Here is a 20,795-nt window from a genome sequence, read left to right on the forward strand (position 1 = left end):
ATATAATAATAATAATGAATATAATTTGTCGGATCATATTAGCCTTGAAATTCTCATGACTGCTGTCAAATGAAGCTTCGGCTAATTTGGATCACATTCAGTCAGTTCTCCGTTCCACCTTCAATAGTTAACACCTAAATTTTCGGTTCCTTTCGATTCCGGTTGGGAAATATCTTTTAAGAAACAAAATCATGTACATGTACGTCAACCCGAATTACGTTTTGGTTGGGGTATGTATTTATCGGTCTCGTAAGTCGAGTGAATACTTTTAATATGATTTATCAGGGCCCCTGCTGTGGCCCCTGCGGCGGATGCGGACCCTGTGGTGGATGTGGCCCCTGCTGTGGTGGGTGTGGCCCCTGCTGTGGTCCTTGCGGAGGATGTGGACCTTGCTGCGGCGGCACCAGCAGTTTTTGCGGTTGCGGTCCTTGCTGCTAAACCAGTTGACCCGGAAACCTGTCGGAATACTTCCGGGAACTATGTAAATCTCAAAAAATAAACTGTGTGGGAGACAACAAATTATATATTTTTGTTTCTTATTGAAATTAATAATGTAATGTCCTAGTCAACGTAGCTTGGTAGTAGCGGCATCGAGTAAATCAGCTTGTTCCAAAAGTTCGGATGGCTTCTCTCCAGATAGGTGTTAAATGCCATGTAGGTCCTTAGCTCGCTATCCAGACTGTCGAAGTTCTTCACGTTTGGATAGAGCACCACTATCAGACGCTTGCACCGATCGCGTGAGGTGGCGTGGAGGGCCAGTCGGAACTCGAGGCGACCCCAAGTGGAATTCATAAAGTTCTCTGTCATGAGGACAATAATGCGCCGCGAGTCCTTTATAGATTGACCAATGCAATCGGGAATAGATTCGCCCGCCAGCCAGTCTCGCAGGTAGAAGCAGAGTTGGAACCTGGGCCTACCACGTTCCAGCCTATCCACGAACTCCTCCAGCAGAGCCTCGTCCTTATGGGTAAACGCCAGAAAGGCATCGAACCTTTTGTCCTTATCAAGTTCCCGCTTGGCTGACAGACTGAGACACACACCGTGCTCATAGAACCAGACCAGGACCGGTTGTCTGAACCATATCAAAAAGTTTAAGGCAATGATCGTGGCCACTAGGGAGATCGCGAGTGCCAAATAATAAAAGAGGTCAGATGGACACACAATATGCTGATTAATCGAGACTAGCTTCTCACCATTACTGCACTTTATCTCAGTGAAGTCTACTATACTTGAAGACACACTCTTCATGAAATTTATCTTTTCTATATCGTTGCAAGAACAAGACCAGGGATTGTCAAGCAAATGCAGCTTTAACGATCTGTTCTCGATAGAAGAACGATTCTTCTGTGACAGGGCCGTAAGGTTGTTATTCCTTAGGTCCACATAGGTAACCCTGCTTGAAAGTGAAGGCATCTGTAGAAGTCCTTCTCCTCTGCAATCGACAATAAATGATGGCCATGTCAAGTTATCCAAGCAGCAGACACAAACATCTGGACAATCCGTTGGAGATATATTGCAACGTTTCAACGTGACGTCATACTCAAGGGGTTCGTGATCTCTCAAAATGGAAAGGACTGATCTCGACTTACAGTCGCAATTCCAGGGATTCCCAGAAAGTTTAGTTTTAATTGAATTTTTCTTAAGGTAACTCAGGACTTTGTCATCCAGGGTAACGAGATTATTGAAACGTAGATCAAGAAACCTTAGTTCCTTTGGTAGCATTGCGATGGTTATGTTTGATATATTATTTTTAGATAAATGCAGTTCCATAGGACTAGACATATTTTGTTTTCACATAAGACGACTATTTCTAGCAACGATATCGGGAAAGTTATATACAAATTTATTCCTGCAGTCTATTTTTAAAATAAGTGAATCGCGGCTATAACAACACTCGCACTTATGAGGACAGGGGGCTGCCATTTGACGAATATAAAATAGATCATACTCCCGATTGACGAATATTAGTTTTCGGTGAAGCCATTCCATATACTTATAGATGCTCATAATTGTATTAAGGTTGTTTAGTTTGCGATGCATACTTTGCAACAACTGTTCCTCATTGATCAAATAGTATTCTTGTTTTCTCACACCTAGCCAAATGAAGTGCTTTCCCAAAAACTTCAAAAACCCCTTAGGTAATTCGGTTAACGAGTGCAAGAACATAGGTTTCATTTCAGCACTTTTCATCCGTATTATCAATTTGAGATGTCTAAAGAAATTTAATAACGGCTTGTCATCACAATGAATAGTCCATTGATTGCCTGTTTGCTTAAAGATGGGGACAGTTCTTAAGTATTTGATTACATCGTTTCCCATATTAATTATTTCGTTGAAGCTTACATCAAGATAGTCCAGTTTCGCTGGAAGGTGATTGATACTTAAGTTGGTTAACCTATTCCGCGAAACATCAAGTCTTTTAACCAATTTATATCCAGGTAAAGTCATAGTTGGCAACTGAGAGAGAGAATTATTGGAAAAATTCAACTTCACACCGCCATAACTTGGAATTGGTAGGGGCGGAATTTGCAAAAGACCCAGATTGCTGCAGTCTATGTTTAATTCCAAGTCATCAATTATATAGAGACATTGGCAAAGTTTAGGGCATTCTAACCCATTGATTCCACGGATAAAATTACAATTTTTGTGTGTGCATATTAAAGCTGTGAAGTTCTTGTTGGGAATGTAGTTCCTAACCTTCATAAATTTGAGACTGGAAAAGTTTGTAAAGTATTTTAAATCCACCTCGTTGTCGATATCCAGCTCCAAATGTTCAAGGCTCTTTTGAAGAGTTCTAAATAGAGTTAGTAATAGAAAATTAATTATTTATACTGAATTGCAAACAACTTAATGAGAGAGCAATGTATAGGAAGCTATAATTTTAATCAATTTTACAAACCTTAAAAATGTCAAATTCCGAACCGTGCAATTGGTAAGAACCATCCTTTTGAGATTAATAAACTGAGCAAATGGTTTCGTGGATAAGTTTTCAATTTGAAATCCAATAAATGTAAGTGATCTTAAATGCGACTTCCCATTAAAAATAAGGTTGTCTAGCGCAATTTGCTGGTTTTCAACCGTTTTATATGCGTTGATAATAATTTCATTCACATTATCCGTTGTCTTATTTATATATTCGATTATTTCATTGAGGTAAAGGTTACTTTGAATAATTATTTTAAGAGACTTAGGTCCATTGATATAATGGACATCTCTTTCAATTACTTTAAATGAATTTATTTGATTTTCGAAACGTGTTACTGTCTCCACACCAAGTTGCCGAAGATAATCCACTGCACGTATTGGGTAACTTGTATCGGATACAATTAGCTCATTCAATTTCAAACGGTTTTCTTTGCTGATCGGACTTATGATGAAAATGTTTGGATCGGGAATTTTCCAGTTAACCTCTAAATGTCCGTCTCTCATAATTAAATGGTATTCATTGGTGGCAATATAATCATAAGCTTCTCTGTCGCAAGTCTTTGAAGCGACTGTATCATTACAGATGCCACCACAATATGTTTCACAATAGTCGTCTGGAATTGTTAGCAAAAGCTTCATTTGCTTTGATTCACATATGAAAATATTTGGATTTATTATAATTAAAATAAATATTTTGGTGTGTAGTTCCATTTCGCGACCGATGCGAACGCAAAGAAAGTTGGATTTATATAAACAAGAACTTGCATTGAATTATTGTATTTAACTGACATTTTTATGGGTCCCAACACTGCGATTAACATTTTGAATATGTAAAATAAAATAAAAGCAATTTCACTACACTCAAGTTAAGAGTTATTAAATAACAATTCAAATACTGCTTGAAATTATAAAATATTTTAAAAGTTTGCATTCCATATATTGTGTGCAAGACGTCCAACGTCTTAAAGTCCTGTATATTTATTTTTTAAAACTTTAAAGCTTTAACATTTATTTATACCCTAAAATCGTTTTGAAATAAACCATTATACGTAACCTTGAATCCAATCGCTTAGAGGTTTTTGACTTACACCAACGAATAAAATGTGTTGAGAGCTTTGTGTGATTTGTGCGGGTACTGCAATTTAAATAATGCATCAAATGAATTAAGTTGCCTGCCAAATGAAAACGACGGCATTTTCCGGAGTGTTTTAGTGGTGGATGTGAAGGCATTGGAGGTAAATGGAGCGAATCCTTCAGCATCTCCAATAAAAATCGATTCATGTTAACAAAGGAGTGAAATAAAGCGCAGTCAAAAAGTCAACCAACTAAGATTGCTACCGATTGTGAGTATTATGTGACAAAAAGTGAATACAATCCGATAAGGCAATAGTCCAAAGAAACTTGTTCGTAGAAAATTTAACTGTTAACTCTCCAGAGATGGACCATACATATATATATTTTTACGGAACTCTTGTGTGTGTCATTGATATATCGTTCGATCCGACAATATAGGAAACACACAGGCACACAGTATGGCAATAAAAGCGCTAATGATGTGGCACGAGGACGAGAAATAGTAGTCACACTAGTACGGTGGATATAAGTCTGGGAATTAGTGGTGAATAGACGGTGCCACCTTTTAAAGAAAATCTGGTTTATTTATTTATTAAACAATTTTTTATTCCTTCAGAAACGCGGTCTCGAAATTCCTTTCTTCTTGTATATTTCGTTCTCCACCTGGCTTCAGTCAATGTCCCGACGACCTGTCGCGAATATTATTAAGCACACCGCATATAAATGTTACAGCTTAATTTTCACCTGCAAGAATGTGACTTGAACATAAATCATATTGCAAAGGGAACAGATATTGTGGGCTGGGGGCTTAAGTTAACGAGGTCTAAAAAAAAATAAATAATAATACAGGTATGTCATCTAATTAAATATATCCGTGTGTAGTTTAATTCAGGAAATGAGGAAAACTAAAATACGAAACATGGCATACCATGTGGTTGCCAACAGTGGCTGCTAAAAGTATTTATTGCTGTCAATCCTAAATGAAGTAAAAACTCAACCTTTCAAACGAGCGTGGTTCGTCAAGGATACCTTTTTTTAGACCCGAATGTAGTCGTACTTACCAGGAGCACTGTGTACCAACAAGTAAGCACAAATGGCAGACGTGCTCCGTTAAGGGTGAATACACACAGAGACTCGGCTTCCGGCGGAATATTTCAGTTGAAAATTTTTAATGAGCTTGAAATTGTCGCAGTAGATTTTTCAGCATACCATGAAAAATCGGAGAAAAAAGAGTGAGAAAAATGACGTACAATTAAATAATTGGGATGAGGTATTTGAACCCGTCACTCTTGATATGACAACACATTATGAACAATGGCTCCATAGCCTTTGCAACTAATTACATAAAATGATTCGAATTGCATTTATAAATTTAATAATTTATGCTACCTTGGATATTTTGCGTTAATGCCTTTAAATCGCTCTACGGATAAGTGCCAGATATTTTGCATTAACAGAATACGTATTGCCTATATGTTGGTTTTAAAAATGGTTAAGAATGTACTATAACGTATTAAGAGGCATATTATCCCCTGAAAACGAGCAGTCCGTCTGGATGTAGGAATTTTGGTTGACACTCTGCTTGAGTATTGATAATGATAAACAACATGATGAGATCATCCTTGCCTAGAATAAATCGTATAATCGCTTTGCTTGACAAAGCAGAAACTAGAGAATGAGAACTCAAATATGAACTTTTACATATTAAAAGCATGTCTTCACTTTAGAACTGTATTTATCGGTGTGACATTTGTGTATATATCTCAGGCTACAAGAAAGCCTACACGTAATAGGATGGCTATAACGAGCATTTTCCGTTTCCTATTTCTTACGCTTGGAGAAGGCCAATCAGACCCTTCCTGCACAACGCAAAATGGATCGCTTTTCGACTCAGGACCAAGCTCAACCAACCGTTAGATAATTAAAAAAGAAACGGAAATTAATTTGTCAAAACGACGTAGCTGTTACGGTCTGGCCGAGAAAATTGCTAATTAAAATTATTGACAGATTCAAAGCGAAACGAAGGGAACATGAAAATGTGTTCCGACAGAGAGAGAGAGATGGCTGTGTACGATTTTAGCCGAGAATTCTTGAGTCCTTTTCAAGTCTTATTCTGCTTTTAAAAGCAGTTGCCGCGAAAGGTGTAGATACAATATGGGCCTTCTTCTCGGTTGCGTATACGCAACATATGCGAGAATGAAAAATGAAAATAATTGTTGAAAAACTGATAGCTATTCGGCTCACTCCTCTCAGCAGTGTTCGTCCCATCCTAGCTCCCATGGGCTGTATGAGTTTCGGCTCTACGACAGCAATTGCATTGTCCAAGCTGAAAACTCGACTCCAAGGCCAGATCTCCGAACGTGCGAGTGTTATTTCGCTGAGCTAAAATCCACAATGGGTTGGTTATGAGCTGAGTTTCCTGTACCCTTGGCTGCTCCATCAACGTGCAATTGGATTTTTCCCTTTCTATATTTCTATTCCTGCAATATCGCGTTGTTTTGGCGCTTTGATGCAGCGCATTGTTCAATGAGCCCGCGGGCAAGGGACGGCTATCTATTGTCAACGCTGCGTATGCGGTATGCGTTTTTATTCACCACCATCCCATTGATTTTTTCGAACGGTGCTATTGTGCTGGGCCAGTTTAATTGAGTGTAGGAAATCAAATGGGTTTTATTAATGCAAAATTAAAAAGTCAATTGTGAAACACAGCCGGTGGTAAAGTACAATAATATTTCTTTGGGGCAAAAGCTAAATTTATGAAGAGCTAACGTCATAATTGAGTGCCAGACTATCAGACTTTAGAACATGTGGGTAGTATTGTCTACGTATCTTATATCATGTGGCCATGTCCTTCCGTATGAATGTTAAGACCTATTGATGGTTTCAAGTTAAGATTAGGGGTTCAGATTGTGGGGACGCAAGCTATCTGAAAGATTTATAGTGTCCACAACAAAGCGAAAAGAATAATTTTAAACATTTTGTCAATTTGTTGCTAACAGCATATATAGCGGTTACTCTTTATTTTATTTTTTATATATTTTTCTTCTACGTGTTACCTACTTTTTAACAAGTGTAGTATACCCTTTTACTCTGTGGTGAAAGAGTGTAAGGAGGTTTCACTTAATTAATTGCTATATTTTTTTCAGTGAACAGAGTCCAAGAAAAAAATATTTTTCTAGATCGTATTGATCGAGTAAGAATTTCTTTCAGTTTCACTAAATTTTTGGACGGGTTTCCTGCCAAGACTGGGCTGCTGGAACTACATCATTTGCCAATTACGCACTCTGCCCTGCGTCTTTGAGAATCAATAGAGTCGGTAGAAAAAAACTGCAAAAAAACGGCAGCTCGACGTCAGCTTAACACCTTGAGGTTAAACCCAAAAGTACAAAACCATCAGAGGCAGCAGGAAAAACGCATGGCAACATGTGCAATTTAACCTTAGACACGCACGCCGGACGGATGGCTTTGAACAAAAGATACAAAAGGGATCGGGAACGAGAATGAGAATGGGAATGGGAATGGGACTGGGAATAAAGGGACAATTCAGGTGGGGAAACAAAAACCGGTTGGGCCAAAGGTAAGCAAGGAAAGAATGAAACAATTTAGCCAGCACTTAACCGTTTAAACCCCAACTGAACCGAGTGCACACGTTTGACCCAGGAGCGACACAACGAGGACATGTGGGAATTGCACACGGTTGCAGCTCAAGATTCCATTGGGGGTGTTGTAAGAACAAACAGAAAACGAGAAGAGGAACAGTTGCGAAGCCCCCCGAAAAAATTAAAACCACGCAGGACTTAAATTTATAACCAGCGATGCTGTGGCAGAAAAAGGCGTTAGAAGGAATTCGCTTTTCGGGGGCGGAAGGACCAGGGTGGCATTGTGGGCGTGTCCAACAAGCACGAAAATGAAAGCCGCAGTGAAATGCATTTTGGAAGTTGCCTCGTCGCTAACCAAAAAAAAAAAAAAAAAAAAAATAGAAAGAAAGCGCACTCAGATGCACAAAAAAATTATATTTGGTATCATTAGCTGCGCTTTCAAAAGAAATCTATATAATGAAGACCTTTTTATTATGCCGAATTTTATTTTCCATTAGCTAATTTGGTAAATAATATTCTAATATATGTTTTTGTATTTTATTCAGTGACACAAACGTTTCTTGTTTCTTGAATATGTATAGACAATATAATATGTAGCAAATACAAAACAGCTTATATTTAAGATTAAATCTTATATACATTTACCGCCATTATATTTCTTTCTGTGTGGTGCGTGAAAAAAGTTTTCCTGGTTTTGTGTGACGGCGACGATTTGAAACCGTGACCCCGCGCTGTATGCAATGCAATTTTTTGTTACTGGTTTGAGCCCCTTCATCCTTCGTCCTTGCTTTCGTCCAACCCTCTCCTGTGCCGGTTTGATATACAAACTGTAAAATGGCAGTTCACCTTAACTAGAAACTCAACTGAACTAAACTCAAACCAGCTGAACTGTTTTTGCCGCTTTCGACGACAGCATCACATACAAAAACTTGTCACATGTGCAACGCAACATATCCGCTTCGCCCGCCCGAACTTTCGCCCCACATCCTCAGTGTCCCTCTTTTTGTATGCTTTTAGTCGAATTTCAAATGTTGCTTACTCTGCTGGACATCTAAAGTTGGACGTGCAGGCGTGCAATTCCCTCCCCATTTTCCCTTCGGAAAAGTAACTTAAAAGGGCAACTGCTGCTGCTGCCCGACTATTATTAAACTGATAAATTTGCAAGTTCCGCAACGTGTCATATCAGTTGTATTCAACACCCCAACAGAATAGAGTGCCATCAGTTTACATCGCGGATCTTACCCATGCAGCATCATCTGCTCACGTTAAGTATCCACAGCAGTTGCCGCTCTCGGTTATTACATACGAGTATTGCGAAGCCAGCGTATTGCCGACTTATCCCCTGACATGTTCCATTGCCTTAAACAACTATCTTGTACTCTATCCCAAAACTAATGCATCCAAAGAAACATTGAGCGTCATAAATAATTATATTTTAATATTTACTTACCATTTAAGGTCCGGTACAGAATATGTACATTTACAAAGCTTTAACAGCATAAGGTAGTACCACAAGCTTTAATAAGCTGATTATTAATATATAAATAGTTTTTAAATATGTTTACCAAAATTTTTTTAAAAGGAAACTACTTAATAGGCACAGTGGTCTAGGAAAGTTTATGCTGTGTTTGTGCCATCGACACAAACATAATATTTTTAGTTTGCTTTTTCTTTTTTTGAGTTAAGCTGACAAAAAGCACGTGATTTGCTTATTTGAGGAGCTCAAACTGAAGCGAGCGTGAGCCAACGGAAGAGAGAGAGGGAAAGGACACACAGGTGTGCGACAACCTGATTTGTTTCGCTGGTTAGTGAGCTTTTGTTCTGCAGATTACATAACTCGCTGGGATTTTATGGCAGCTGTTGAAAATTATAGCTCTGGCATATCGGAATATAGAAGCATATCAGTTTAATTTGCATTACTTTAATGTAGGCTGAAATTTAATCCGAGTGAAAGAAGTTGGAAAAGAAGATGAAGAAGGCCGTATAAATGTTATCTATTTGCATATTAAGAGAGTTCTATAATATCTCCTTTTTAGCTTAGATTTAAACACAAGTCCAATTAAAGCAAAACGCATTAATAACTAAGTGACCTAATAAGATACTTGATACTTAACTTGATACTTAATTCAAAAAGTTTACGCAACAACGATTCAGCAAATATCGCATTGCCATCCGAACTATTTGAAGCGTAGTTGTCCATTCGAAAGCGAGAAGGATTCGTAATCCGCGCAAGCTCAATTCCTTGACAACTGTCAGTTGAGCGAAAACTAAAAGCCAGATAAAATTACAGAGCCCGGGTCCAAATACAAAGTACGAACTACAAATGCGAAACTGCAAACTAGAATTCGATATCAAAAGCTTTAATTTCCCCCATCCACATCCGTCTAGCATGGCCTTTTGGCTACTTATTGGCACAGAGAAATTCTTAACTCTGCAACGTTGCCCGAACTGTTTGTGCCAGTTGTTGTGGCATGTTTCACGTTGGTCAAAACGAACGAGGCCAATAGACAGCCAGACAGGGACAACAATGTCTGTGGACCATTCGCAACTCACATACACCCTCACACTGATGGGAGTTTTCGTGTTAGCCAGGGTTTTTGTGCACTGGCTGGCTTTCCTTATCGGAAACAAGCTTATTCCGTTCAATGAACTGAAAAATATTGTTTACCTCTGTGTTTCCTGCAAGTTGATCAAATTGCGTATGCGATTTGGACCTTTATCATCATTCGCCCCTCGCTGCTGCATTTTGATTTATATTCATCGCAAGACTATAATTGTCATTCAAGAAAACACACAGTTACCGTGAAAACTGGATAACATTCATTGATGTGCAGACTGGGGAACTAGGGTATTTGCACTCTGAAGGATATATTTTCAAAGTATTTAATGCGGCAATGAGACAGATTCCGCAAGTCTTAAGTCCTCGGACACTTGAACATTTCTATGCCATTTGGCGCGGACACGGAAAGGGTTAAACCGAAACTAGGAAAAAGTTTGTCCCCTTTTAAACATGACATTTGACATATTTCAGCAAAAAAGTTGTGCTGCCGCCGCATTTTCAACCCTTGTCAATTAGGCTGACGCGGCGTATGCGTAATGCGTGTGTGTTTGTCTCTTTGTGCTTTGGTCACTGCAATATACGCAAAAAAAATTGGGCCGACAGCAAAAAATTGGGGTTTGAGCTTAAACTTTGTCCCGCAAACGAAAAATGCGTGTTGCGGAAATTTGAGAGTCCTTTGTCAAAATCTGAGACAATTTGCCAAATGCACGAATCCCCAAAACAATATATCTGCATGCCTAATGGAATTTAAGGGAAATTAATGGGATGAGTAATAAAAAGGAAGTGGCACCTTTGTTTTCCGTTTTTAATAAAAAGTTTTTTTTGGAATGTTTTCTAATTAAACTGGATATAATCATTTTCATAATTAAAGGCTTCTATCCAAAAGTAAAAAAAAAGTGTTCAACCAGTTGAGTTTGAAATTCGTAATTCAAACAAGAAAATCTTGGAATGGAAATCAAATTCATCAAATTCATAGAATCTAACAATTTTCTTTGTTGTAAACGTAAGTGGTATGTTACTCATGCAGACAATCAACACTTGTCATGAAATGGCACCATTTCCGCAACCGAAGTACCCTGTGTGTTCATACACATGTCGGGTGGTTTGTTTTTGCTGAACATCTTTATCCGAAACGATAATTTTATTGGACATTAAAAACATTTACGTGCCACGACATCAACGCCAGTCACATGATATTAAAAAGCCATGCCAAGAAATATGACATAAGGCATAAAACAAAGGCATGAAACGAACGAACAAATTCTGGGGTGCGTGTGTCGGTAATGTCGGGAAAAGAAAGCAGGCGAGGAAAACTTGGTCAACGGAGAACAAGTATCGCATATCAGGCCCATCCGTCATAAACTACCCAAGGAAACGGAAGACCCACATGCCCCTTGACTTTGCTTTGTGCCAAACATGACGTAAAACGTAAATGATATAAAAAGCTATAATGTTCTGTTACTTTCACGATAAGCAATAACAAGTATTTTTGGGTAAACTCAAACAGTGCCGAAAACGACGCTAAGTAATAACTCAGCCAAGGCGTGCCTCATGCAAGGACTCGTGGCAGGACATATAAGGACTTCTAGACTTGGCCAATTGCTGCACGGGGACCTAAGGATGCGAAAGCCGATGTTGCCTTCGTGGGCCCACACATCATAACCAGGCTACGTGACATTGCGTCGACTTTTACTTTGATAAGACAGGGGCTGACCCGCCCTTCTTGCAAGGCTTTTGCTACAAACAAAGAAACGATAAATTTGTATTTATATGCGAAAAATATTTATTTACCTAAAAATAAGGTGATAGGTTAGCATTTTTGGTATGTTAAGCCTGTTTCTAGCAAATATTATTAAATATAATCCTTTTACTCTGATTGTCGCTTAATTTAATATTAGTCAAACTAAGTATAGCTAATTAAAGTGAATTAAAATAAATTGTCTCCGAGTTATCTCTGTATAGGATCATATGTTACTATATGTTGTTATATGCTACGTTCCAAAAAGGTGAAAACACGATGTTGTCGAGTACGAAACGTAATAAAACCTAACGATTATTGGTTTTCGAGAACGATATTTTTATTGCTGTTAATTTTTCCCCAATGCTAGCCATTTATTTATGGTCTATTCGTTTTCTTATTCACTTGGTGAAGAATTTGAATTTTTGTGGCCACCCCTTTCTTTTTTTTTTTAAACAAGTCGAGTTTCCATACAAGGACGCCTTAGCATTGTGGGAAAACTTTGAGAGTGGCAAGTCACCCATGACTGGATGCAGACAGCACGTAACGAAACAAAATAAAGTATACGCACTGTGGCCTGGGACAGCAATGAAAAAGATGATGAAGATAATAATGACGATGATGATGGGAATGGTGACGACATTCGATGGCTGCTCAGGCGTGCAATTTATTTTAGCTGGGCAAACAACCGAAACAGCAAAAACTGTCATTAGAATTTCGTACATATCCATGCCAGTTGCTTTGATAAATTTTTAAGTTTGGGGAAATATAAATAAATAAACCAATTAAAGACAGCTTCTACGACATTCATGAATGAAATTCCATTTTTCTATTAATTTCACACGAGGATTCCGGTCAGTTTATGGGCTTTATATAGCCATTATCGCCATTGCCATATTTTGCAGAAAAAAAACGCAGAGATACAGTTGGAGATGATGTTGCATGGTAATGGAAATGAACAAACAGATTTATGTTGCTGCCATGTGTTTGGCTGGTTGCGGTTGTTTATTTATGCGATAGTCGCGGCATTATTGAAATATAATAGATTCCTGCCGCAGGTGCGACAATGGCCCCCTGACTATTGCTTATCCCCCTACCGACCGCACTTACAAGCTGTTGGGCCCACAAAGCAGGCGTCCAATAACTTAACACGCCCATTTCCACCGCAAAACACGGCATCTGCCGAGGGCCAGGCGAAGGGGCAGTTCCGTTCCGATCCGGCATTTATTTCGCCTGTGTGGTTATTGACAAATGTATTTCCAATTGGTTGCCAGTGCCCTTTCTGTATGATCCACCTGATACGCGGCCTTTATTACAACCTTATTTCATGCGAAGGCTCGATCCAGTATTTTATTGAGCCGCAATAATATCCGCTCGGTTTTTGGGTTTTTTTTCTCATTTTTTGGGTGAATTCTAACACTTCATTGAGGTCGGGCGCCATGTGCGTATTGTTTAACCTACATTTTACCTTGCAGGTGTAAATAAACGTGTAATGCAGCCCGTACAAATGATTCAGGTAGTGGCTTTGTCGGTTTGAGATTTTTCGATTTCAACGACAGCATATTCCGAAAAACTTTGCAATTTCAGAGGAAAATTGCTTTTATTCCATTTTGTCGCTAACAAGTTTGTTCAATTTTTGATTTCGCCGGCAATAAAAACAATCAAATATTCACAATAAATGCTGAGTTATAGTTCGAAAGTTTAATATATCAAATGCAGGGCTGGCGCGCGGAGCATGCAAATGTCTGTGCAATAGCGGCTGCCAACGACGCGTATACGTAACGACAATGTTTGTATGGACGGCAAACTACGAGAGCTAGTTACCGAATTGCTCTCTTTTATTTTTCACATTTTTATTGCACATGTTTTGTCTCCCTTTGTTTGCTCGCCGTGTGTCCTATTGGCGCTGAAAAAAATTACAAATAAATAAAACCAGGCCCAATATTGAAAGCAACGCGATGAGCGGCAAATAGAAAAATGTGCCGCAGCTAAAATGCAAATAAAATTGTATTAAATTTTAATGAAATATGTGAAGATTTATTTACCTTTTGTTTGTGCAATGTAACTGATAGTAAATGCATATTTAAATAAGTTGATAACGAACATAAATCAGTTACGCTGGATGTAGATTTAATGGCTCTGCAACCGGAATTTTCGTTTGGCAATCGGTAGTGCTCTCACCTGAAATAGTCAACGCTTTGCGACAACTTTGCCACCTGCCGAGAAAATATATTTTCCAAATTGGTCTATTGATGGGCAGAAAAAAGCCTCAGCAATTAAATCGTATCGCATATTTTTGGGGGTGTCAATCACAAAGTAGGAGCCTTAATTAAACGTCACACGCAGATGCAGCCGATGCATGTGCAGATCTTATATCAGTGCTGAAAAGCATACCTATTGGCCAAAAATTTGCATAACAATTCAATTTGAAATTCACTTTCTTGCCCGGTAAACTCCAGAGGCACTATTAGTGAGTGAATGCGTAAGCAACAATTTGGGGTTAAATAACTGGCCAAGGAGCTGGTCATGATTTAAAGTCCTTTTGCAGCCAGTGCAAGTGGCCATAAATCAACCGAGAGCTTCTTTTTCTGGGGGCGGTTCTCTTCCGAGCAGCTTAAAGGAGGCGAAGTGAGACTCCAAGGACCCATGACTGCCGGATAGTTCCTTCTGGCCGACAATAACTTAATTGCAAAGTCATGTTTGCATTGTGGTCAGGATGGGGATGTGGCACCAGGGGAAGCTGGCTCCTACCTGATTCAGTTGCTGTTATCCTCATTGCGGTTAGAACAAGACCAAAACAGACTCACGATGTACAAGCCCGTAAACAGAACATGGCAGTATATGGGTTCGGGGATTTCTCCCCCACTTCAGGTGATACTCCAGATTTATGATTAGGGCTCGAGCTCATGTGTCAGCTGAGAAAATGCATATTATTAAATCCGATCAATGTGATGCTGTCTTCCATCACAGTATTACTGCCTACCTAATGCCTCAAATTAAAGTGCGCCGTTGTAATCAATGTGCTATTGTCCTATAATTTTAACAAATCTTCAGCACTTTCTTCGAACAACAAAAGCACATTTTAAAGCATGCATTTCCAAAAATTGTGTGTCTTTGCAATATGATGTAGTTTGACTTAATATAGCTACAATTCGCCTAATTTTTATACAATGTGGCAAAACATAGTTTTTCGACATAGTTTGTCAGTTTGCAAGTCTTTTAATAACTAAGTAACCTGTTAATAACCAGTAAAGCACTTTAACGAAAATGAATTTAATCATTTTTTTGCTGGGCTATTAAAGCATCAAAACCAGAACGGGTACGAACTGCTATTAGCAGCACGTTTAAACCAAATGCATGCTATATCTAAAAAAGAGTGCGAATAAATATAAAATAAAATAAACATTTGGCCAACATTTCCACGCCGTTGTTGCTGCACATGCTGGCCGTCAGGCCATAAACTTTAAAATTGAGCCAGCACAAAAACGAAGTAGCAGCGTACCAGGCAAGTTTTAGTTTTATTGTCATTTCAATGTATTTCCGCACTTTTAACCGCAGTCGGATTCGGATTTCGGTTTGGATTTGGAGTCGGAGTCGCTCTCACATTCCTCTGACCCGGGCATAAAAAAGGGGAAAAGAAAAAAGAATTATTTCAAGCAGTTTCGAAGCCATAAAAAACTGCATTTGGCAGCCGTTGCCAAAACCTATAAAAAAAATAAATATATATATATATATATATATATATATAGATGTATGTATGTGTATATAGAGTCAGCTCAGCCTGATTCTCGATTTCTGCTCTCCACATTTTCATCTATGCTGCTGCAATTTCTAATTTTTTTCCTGGCGAACGGACATTCCTAACATTTGCTGCACAGATTTGCGTGCCAGCGACATATTTAAAATGTTGAAAATTATTTATAATTAAAAGTTGGAGGCCAAAAACTTTTCGCTGTCCCCGCCATCCCGGGGCAAGTCTGGTCCGCTGTTTGCAGAACATTGCCATAGTCATAACCTTTTGAACGGCTCTGCTGCAATTTGCTCGCGGCTGCGAGTAGAATTTTTTAATAAAAATACCTAAGGAGTGTCCAAGCGACCCTCGGGAGTCCGGCTAAGTCAGTCGGAGAGGAATGATTGTTATTTACGCAATGGCAATAATAATTCACAATTTTACACCGCACACGACTTTGTGGAAAATGGCATATCTCTTGCATTCTAAAATTCCCAATCTGAATCTGAGGCGTTTTTCACTCTGCCCGAAAATCCCCTTTAAGTTATTGGGTAAATTCTGGCACTTAGAGATATCTTCCGGGCAAGTTCATGCATTTAATTTCCATGCAATTGACTGCCCCAACCGAGTGAAAAGTGGCTTATGCTGAGCATTGCTACGCAGCACTCCACACCCCTTTGGCTGTCCAATAAAAGTCAATAAGCATCTCGGAGATATGTGCATTTTTCAATTACGTATTTGTATGCAATGCCAGCATCCACAACAGCAGCAACAAAGAGCACAAATTCAAATGACATGGGGACCCAGGACTACGTACAAGGACGAAAAGTCCGCCGGGTGGAGAACAGGGAGACACAAAGTAGGAGCTATCGCTACACGAAAACCATGTCTTTCATTATGTACGACAAACTGGCTGACACGGGCGGCTAATAACGACCACGATGCACACAACAGTCGGTTGGGGACAAGACCAACTAACCAACTGACAGACAGACCGACCCGACCGACTGACTGACTGTCTGCCTGTGGTCCGACTATCAGACTATCACACAACAATAAAGAACTCCAACTTATACTGACTGACCCGATCCTAATGGCCAGGCCAATGCAAATTGGCAGTCCACGAAACTAAAAAGCAGAATCAATGAAAGCAAAAAAAGTTGAACCTAATCGTTGTGGGTCAATAAGCTTAGCGTTGCACAAAAAAAGGAAGACGATGTTTCTAGAACAGTGATTCTTATAAAACATGCTTAATTTTGGATTTAAAAGTACCACGATGCGATGAGTTTTGGATGATTAAAATTCTTTATTGTCTAAGTTGGCCGTCAAGTACCTTACATATAATTTTTTATTAGCAATTATTATTTTTTATTATAAATTATACATTATTATTTTTAAGAGATTTATTTTAGTACTACCTATTAATAAATATTTCCAATAAATTGGATAACTTAAAGCAGTAAATAGTTATTTCAACAACTCCCAATAAGACACGAAGTAACACTTTTACCTTGATTTTTATATACATTTAAGCACATGTGCAGCATGTATATATATATTTCTTTTCTGTGTACTGCTGATGCTGCTGTTGCTTACAGCGAAATCGAATTTGTATTAGTCGAAAACAAAATTAAGAAATAAAATGCGCTCGTTGGCCCTGACACAAACTGCAGAGCAGCTTCCCCAGCTTCAACCTACACTTCCGTTTCCTGCAGGACTTCCATTACCATTACCACTTGCACTGGCTGCTCCTTCATCTCGCTTCCGTACACATGACTGGCCAGCAAAACTTTAAATAAGAACTCAGCTGCCGTAAGCCGGTCTCGAACTTCACTTCGCCCGCTGCAAAGGCCAAGTCAATGGACTCGGCCAAATCCAGCGCCCACTCCTCAATTCTTTCGGGTCTATTTCTGAGCGCGCTTAGTGAAGCGTGCACCTTTGGTTTGGGCCGAAGTATTTATTAAGTGCGGAATGTGGGTCGCATTACGGAGGACGTCGAGATGCCGATCAGAAAGTCGATTGCAGAAGTCCGGATCCGGCTGACAGGCGGCGCTGTCAATGCAATAAACTTGTCCTGTGGATATCCGTGTCGTTGAATTTATAAACCGTATGCAGGAAGCTGCATATTTTATTTATTAATATGAATTACTAGCAAAAATAAGGCATAAATCATGCGGCACACACGGAAGAGGAAAGCCTTTGTGCCATGAACATGTCGACGTGCTTTTTATTTGCCTTATTGCATTGTAATTAAAACCAGCGATAACTCTTTAATCAAATTTACATTTTAATTAAATCTATATCGGACCTATTTAATTTTCAATCGTTGTCCTACTTCCGGCTTGCCCTTACACTCAGTTAAGTATGATATGCAAATCTTCGGCAATATAAATTGCAATTTCGCCTTTCGGAAAAAGAATAAAGAATAAATAACCATGCATCTAAGAGTTACCTGGAATAGCTTTTAATATTAACAGGGCTAACAACTTTTTAGCCAAACAAATGATGGGAGTTTCCCGAACTGACGTTCCCACCCACGGAAATTTGGCAAAAGTTACACTGCTCCTGCTGCCGCCTAATCGTCCTCGTTAGTCCTTGGATGTAGCTGGGATTTGAGACCGGTTCATGGCTATTACTCGCTCATTGTGTTATTGTTGTTTTAAATGCGTTATTGTTGGCCGAGGGAGCAAACAGGCGCATTAATAACCAGCGCCATTGAAAGGCCATGTCATCAAATGAGCCAGGACAAAGCCTCATCCTCCTTGCTTCGGCGTCCTCCTCTTTGCACTCCTCCTGGTGCGGATGATGATGATTGTTTATTTGCGCACAATGACGTTGAAACATCATTAAATGGCCAAAAGTCACGCATTTACAGTTACGACTGACAAAAGCCGACCTGCACGAGTCATTTGCTGCTCCCACTGTCGCTGCCAGTGTATCAGCCAAGTGGTGACATTCTGGCCAATTTATAACAATCTACCGTAAAGTTTTTGACACAAAGTTTCGCAATTATGCACATAAATGTATTTAAGCAAATATTTTTTTTAAGAAATAATTTGCCGCCAATTTCATATTTAATTTTTTAAAAACATTTACAAATATGTTTCAAAATATATAACGTAGTGAGTATATTCTTCTATTTTAAAATGATAGTTGAATTGAATTGAAAATTTAAGTCATCTCTGTTACACTGCATTTTGTCTGAACAGTGATTTTATTGACGACCACCCTGGCAATCGCAGATTCCATTCCCGCTCCCTTAGCCCACGATGTTCTGGCAAATGTAACTGTCGAGTGTTGAAAGTTTAGCTGTCATTACGTGTCAGTAAACCATGATCAGGCCTCAGCTCATTATCGTCATCAGCCTCTGTGGATGACAACTGGCCCAGTTGATTGCCCCGGGTCCAATGGCCAAAGCTCAGTATTCGGTGACCAATGACTATAGAGCAATGAGCAGTCATGGGTTCACACACAGAGCACAGAGATATCGACCTATATTTAACATGAATATTTTACAGAAAATCCTTATCAGGTTATTGATTTATTTCTTTATTATTATGGTAAATATCCTTGTGAGAGTTTGGTGAAATTACTTTCATATATGGCACTCAACACTCTCATCTTTCGTTTTTTACTGTGCAGCTTTCCAGTTCCCTAGTTAACAGCAGTGCTGTTCTGCCAACAAAGCTGGGACTCAGTCCTGCTGGTCTGCTCTACCCAAAAGCTAACAATCAACACATCCGTTTCCGTGGAGCATTCAAATTCACAGGCGAACAAAGCGAAGCAGCTCTAGAGGAAGGCCATCTGGATGGAGTACAACTGGGCCAAGTTGTTGACCAATTGGCTCCACTTAGATTGAAAATTTCGCTTGCACGTGGGCAGATTAAGCAGTTTTAGTGGAAGACTTGCAGATTTAATGTGGAGGTAAGTGCCAGACTTAAAACGAAATAAATAATTAACTTTTAATACGCTACGTTCTACTTGTCGTAAAGGCACGTAAATTAGTTTATACTCATCATATAACTATACAAACGTAGTTACAGCATTAAGGTTCATAATTTTAACCGCTAAAAACGGTAATTAATTGAATTGGCCGAGTCCTTCAACCAGCCAAATATTTTGGAACGTAGCACCCAATTTCGATGGTCAGTTGTAATTGTTTTGGATCTCCTTTCCCGGCAACTTCCCAGTCCGGCGGCACTTTGCGCCCCCATTGACAGTTGCCTATGGAAATGACAACGCCGAAACAAACTTGCAACAAGAGGAGCAGTCGGTAACACAATTGGCCAACAGGTAACAGAAAACAACAACTGCTGGCGGAGCAGGAAGGTCGAGGAGTTACCGCAGCGGCGGTTGGTTTCCGTTTCACTAACTTTCGCATTGCGCTTTTTGTAGTTTGGCTCCCTTGGCCAATTGCTATTGTTGTTGTAATCCTATTAAAAGGCCAGCAATCTAGCTTTTGTTGGCACCGCCGGCTGCTGATTTTCCAGCCTGTCAGCCGGCATTGTTTGCTGTTTCATTTCGATTCGATTCGGCGAAACAAAGACTTAAAGTGCTCATTCACCTGATTTTGCTGGTTTTAGTGCCGACGCTAGGCCCTTTATGTTCAAGTCGCATGTTTATTTAAACCTGGCCCAAACGGCCCGCTTTGTTTTTGGCCCGCCACTGGAATTGTTCGGCCTAAACGGGCCTGAGCTTCGCAGCCCTTTGATTCGGTATGAAAATGTGCATGGCATACTTTTATTCGGAGAACGAAACCTTAAAAAAGATAACTGATTGATGAGGAGCTAAAATTTAAAGTATCTGCTGACTTGGCCATGTGCGAGACTAGGAAATAATAAAAAGCTACTTGTGCGAATACGGAGATAAATAATCTGAATGAGTTATGGAAAAAACAATAAGTTCATACAACATTCTAGGAATAAGTGGAGCTAAAAAAGTACTATACCTAAACTAGCTAACATATATTTACCTGGTAAGTTCATGTTATAATAAATCTGTCTTAGGCAAAGCGAATTTTATTTCAAATCCAATTAGCGAGATATGACTTGCAGTCAATGCTGATTGTGGAATGGAATGAAAAGTCCTTGAACGAATCTGCCTAGCTACCAGACATCCTGAGGAGTATTATCCTTTGTAATAAAAGTAACACTCCTTCAATACCATTCA

The 20,795-nt window shown here is 39.3% G+C and overlaps 2 protein-coding genes across 2 annotated transcripts; one reads left to right on the forward strand and one right to left on the reverse strand.

Annotated features, from left to right (window-relative positions):
• The first annotated feature begins 108 nt into the window (after positions 1–108).
• On the forward strand, positions 109–521 carry Mst84Da (Male-specific RNA 84Da). Its single transcript, NM_079532.3, has 2 exons — positions 109–230; positions 286–521. The coding sequence occupies exons 1-2, from the start codon at positions 192–194 to the stop codon at positions 436–438; spliced, it is 192 nt and encodes a 63-aa protein (NP_524256.1). The 5' UTR covers positions 109–191; the 3' UTR covers positions 439–521.
• MstProx lies at positions 198–3,564 on the reverse strand (the record flags this gene model as incomplete). The annotated part of the gene is given in 2 exon segments (NM_141462.2): positions 198–2,794; positions 2,900–3,564. Coding segments are annotated over 2 exon segments (2,898 nt in total). The 3' UTR covers positions 198–561.
• Positions 3,565–20,795: the final 17,231 nt, after the last annotated feature.

Source organism: Drosophila melanogaster, chromosome 3R (assembly GCF_000001215.4).
Source record: "Drosophila melanogaster chromosome 3R".
In the NCBI taxonomy this organism is placed as follows: domain Eukaryota; kingdom Metazoa; phylum Arthropoda; class Insecta; order Diptera; family Drosophilidae; genus Drosophila; species Drosophila melanogaster.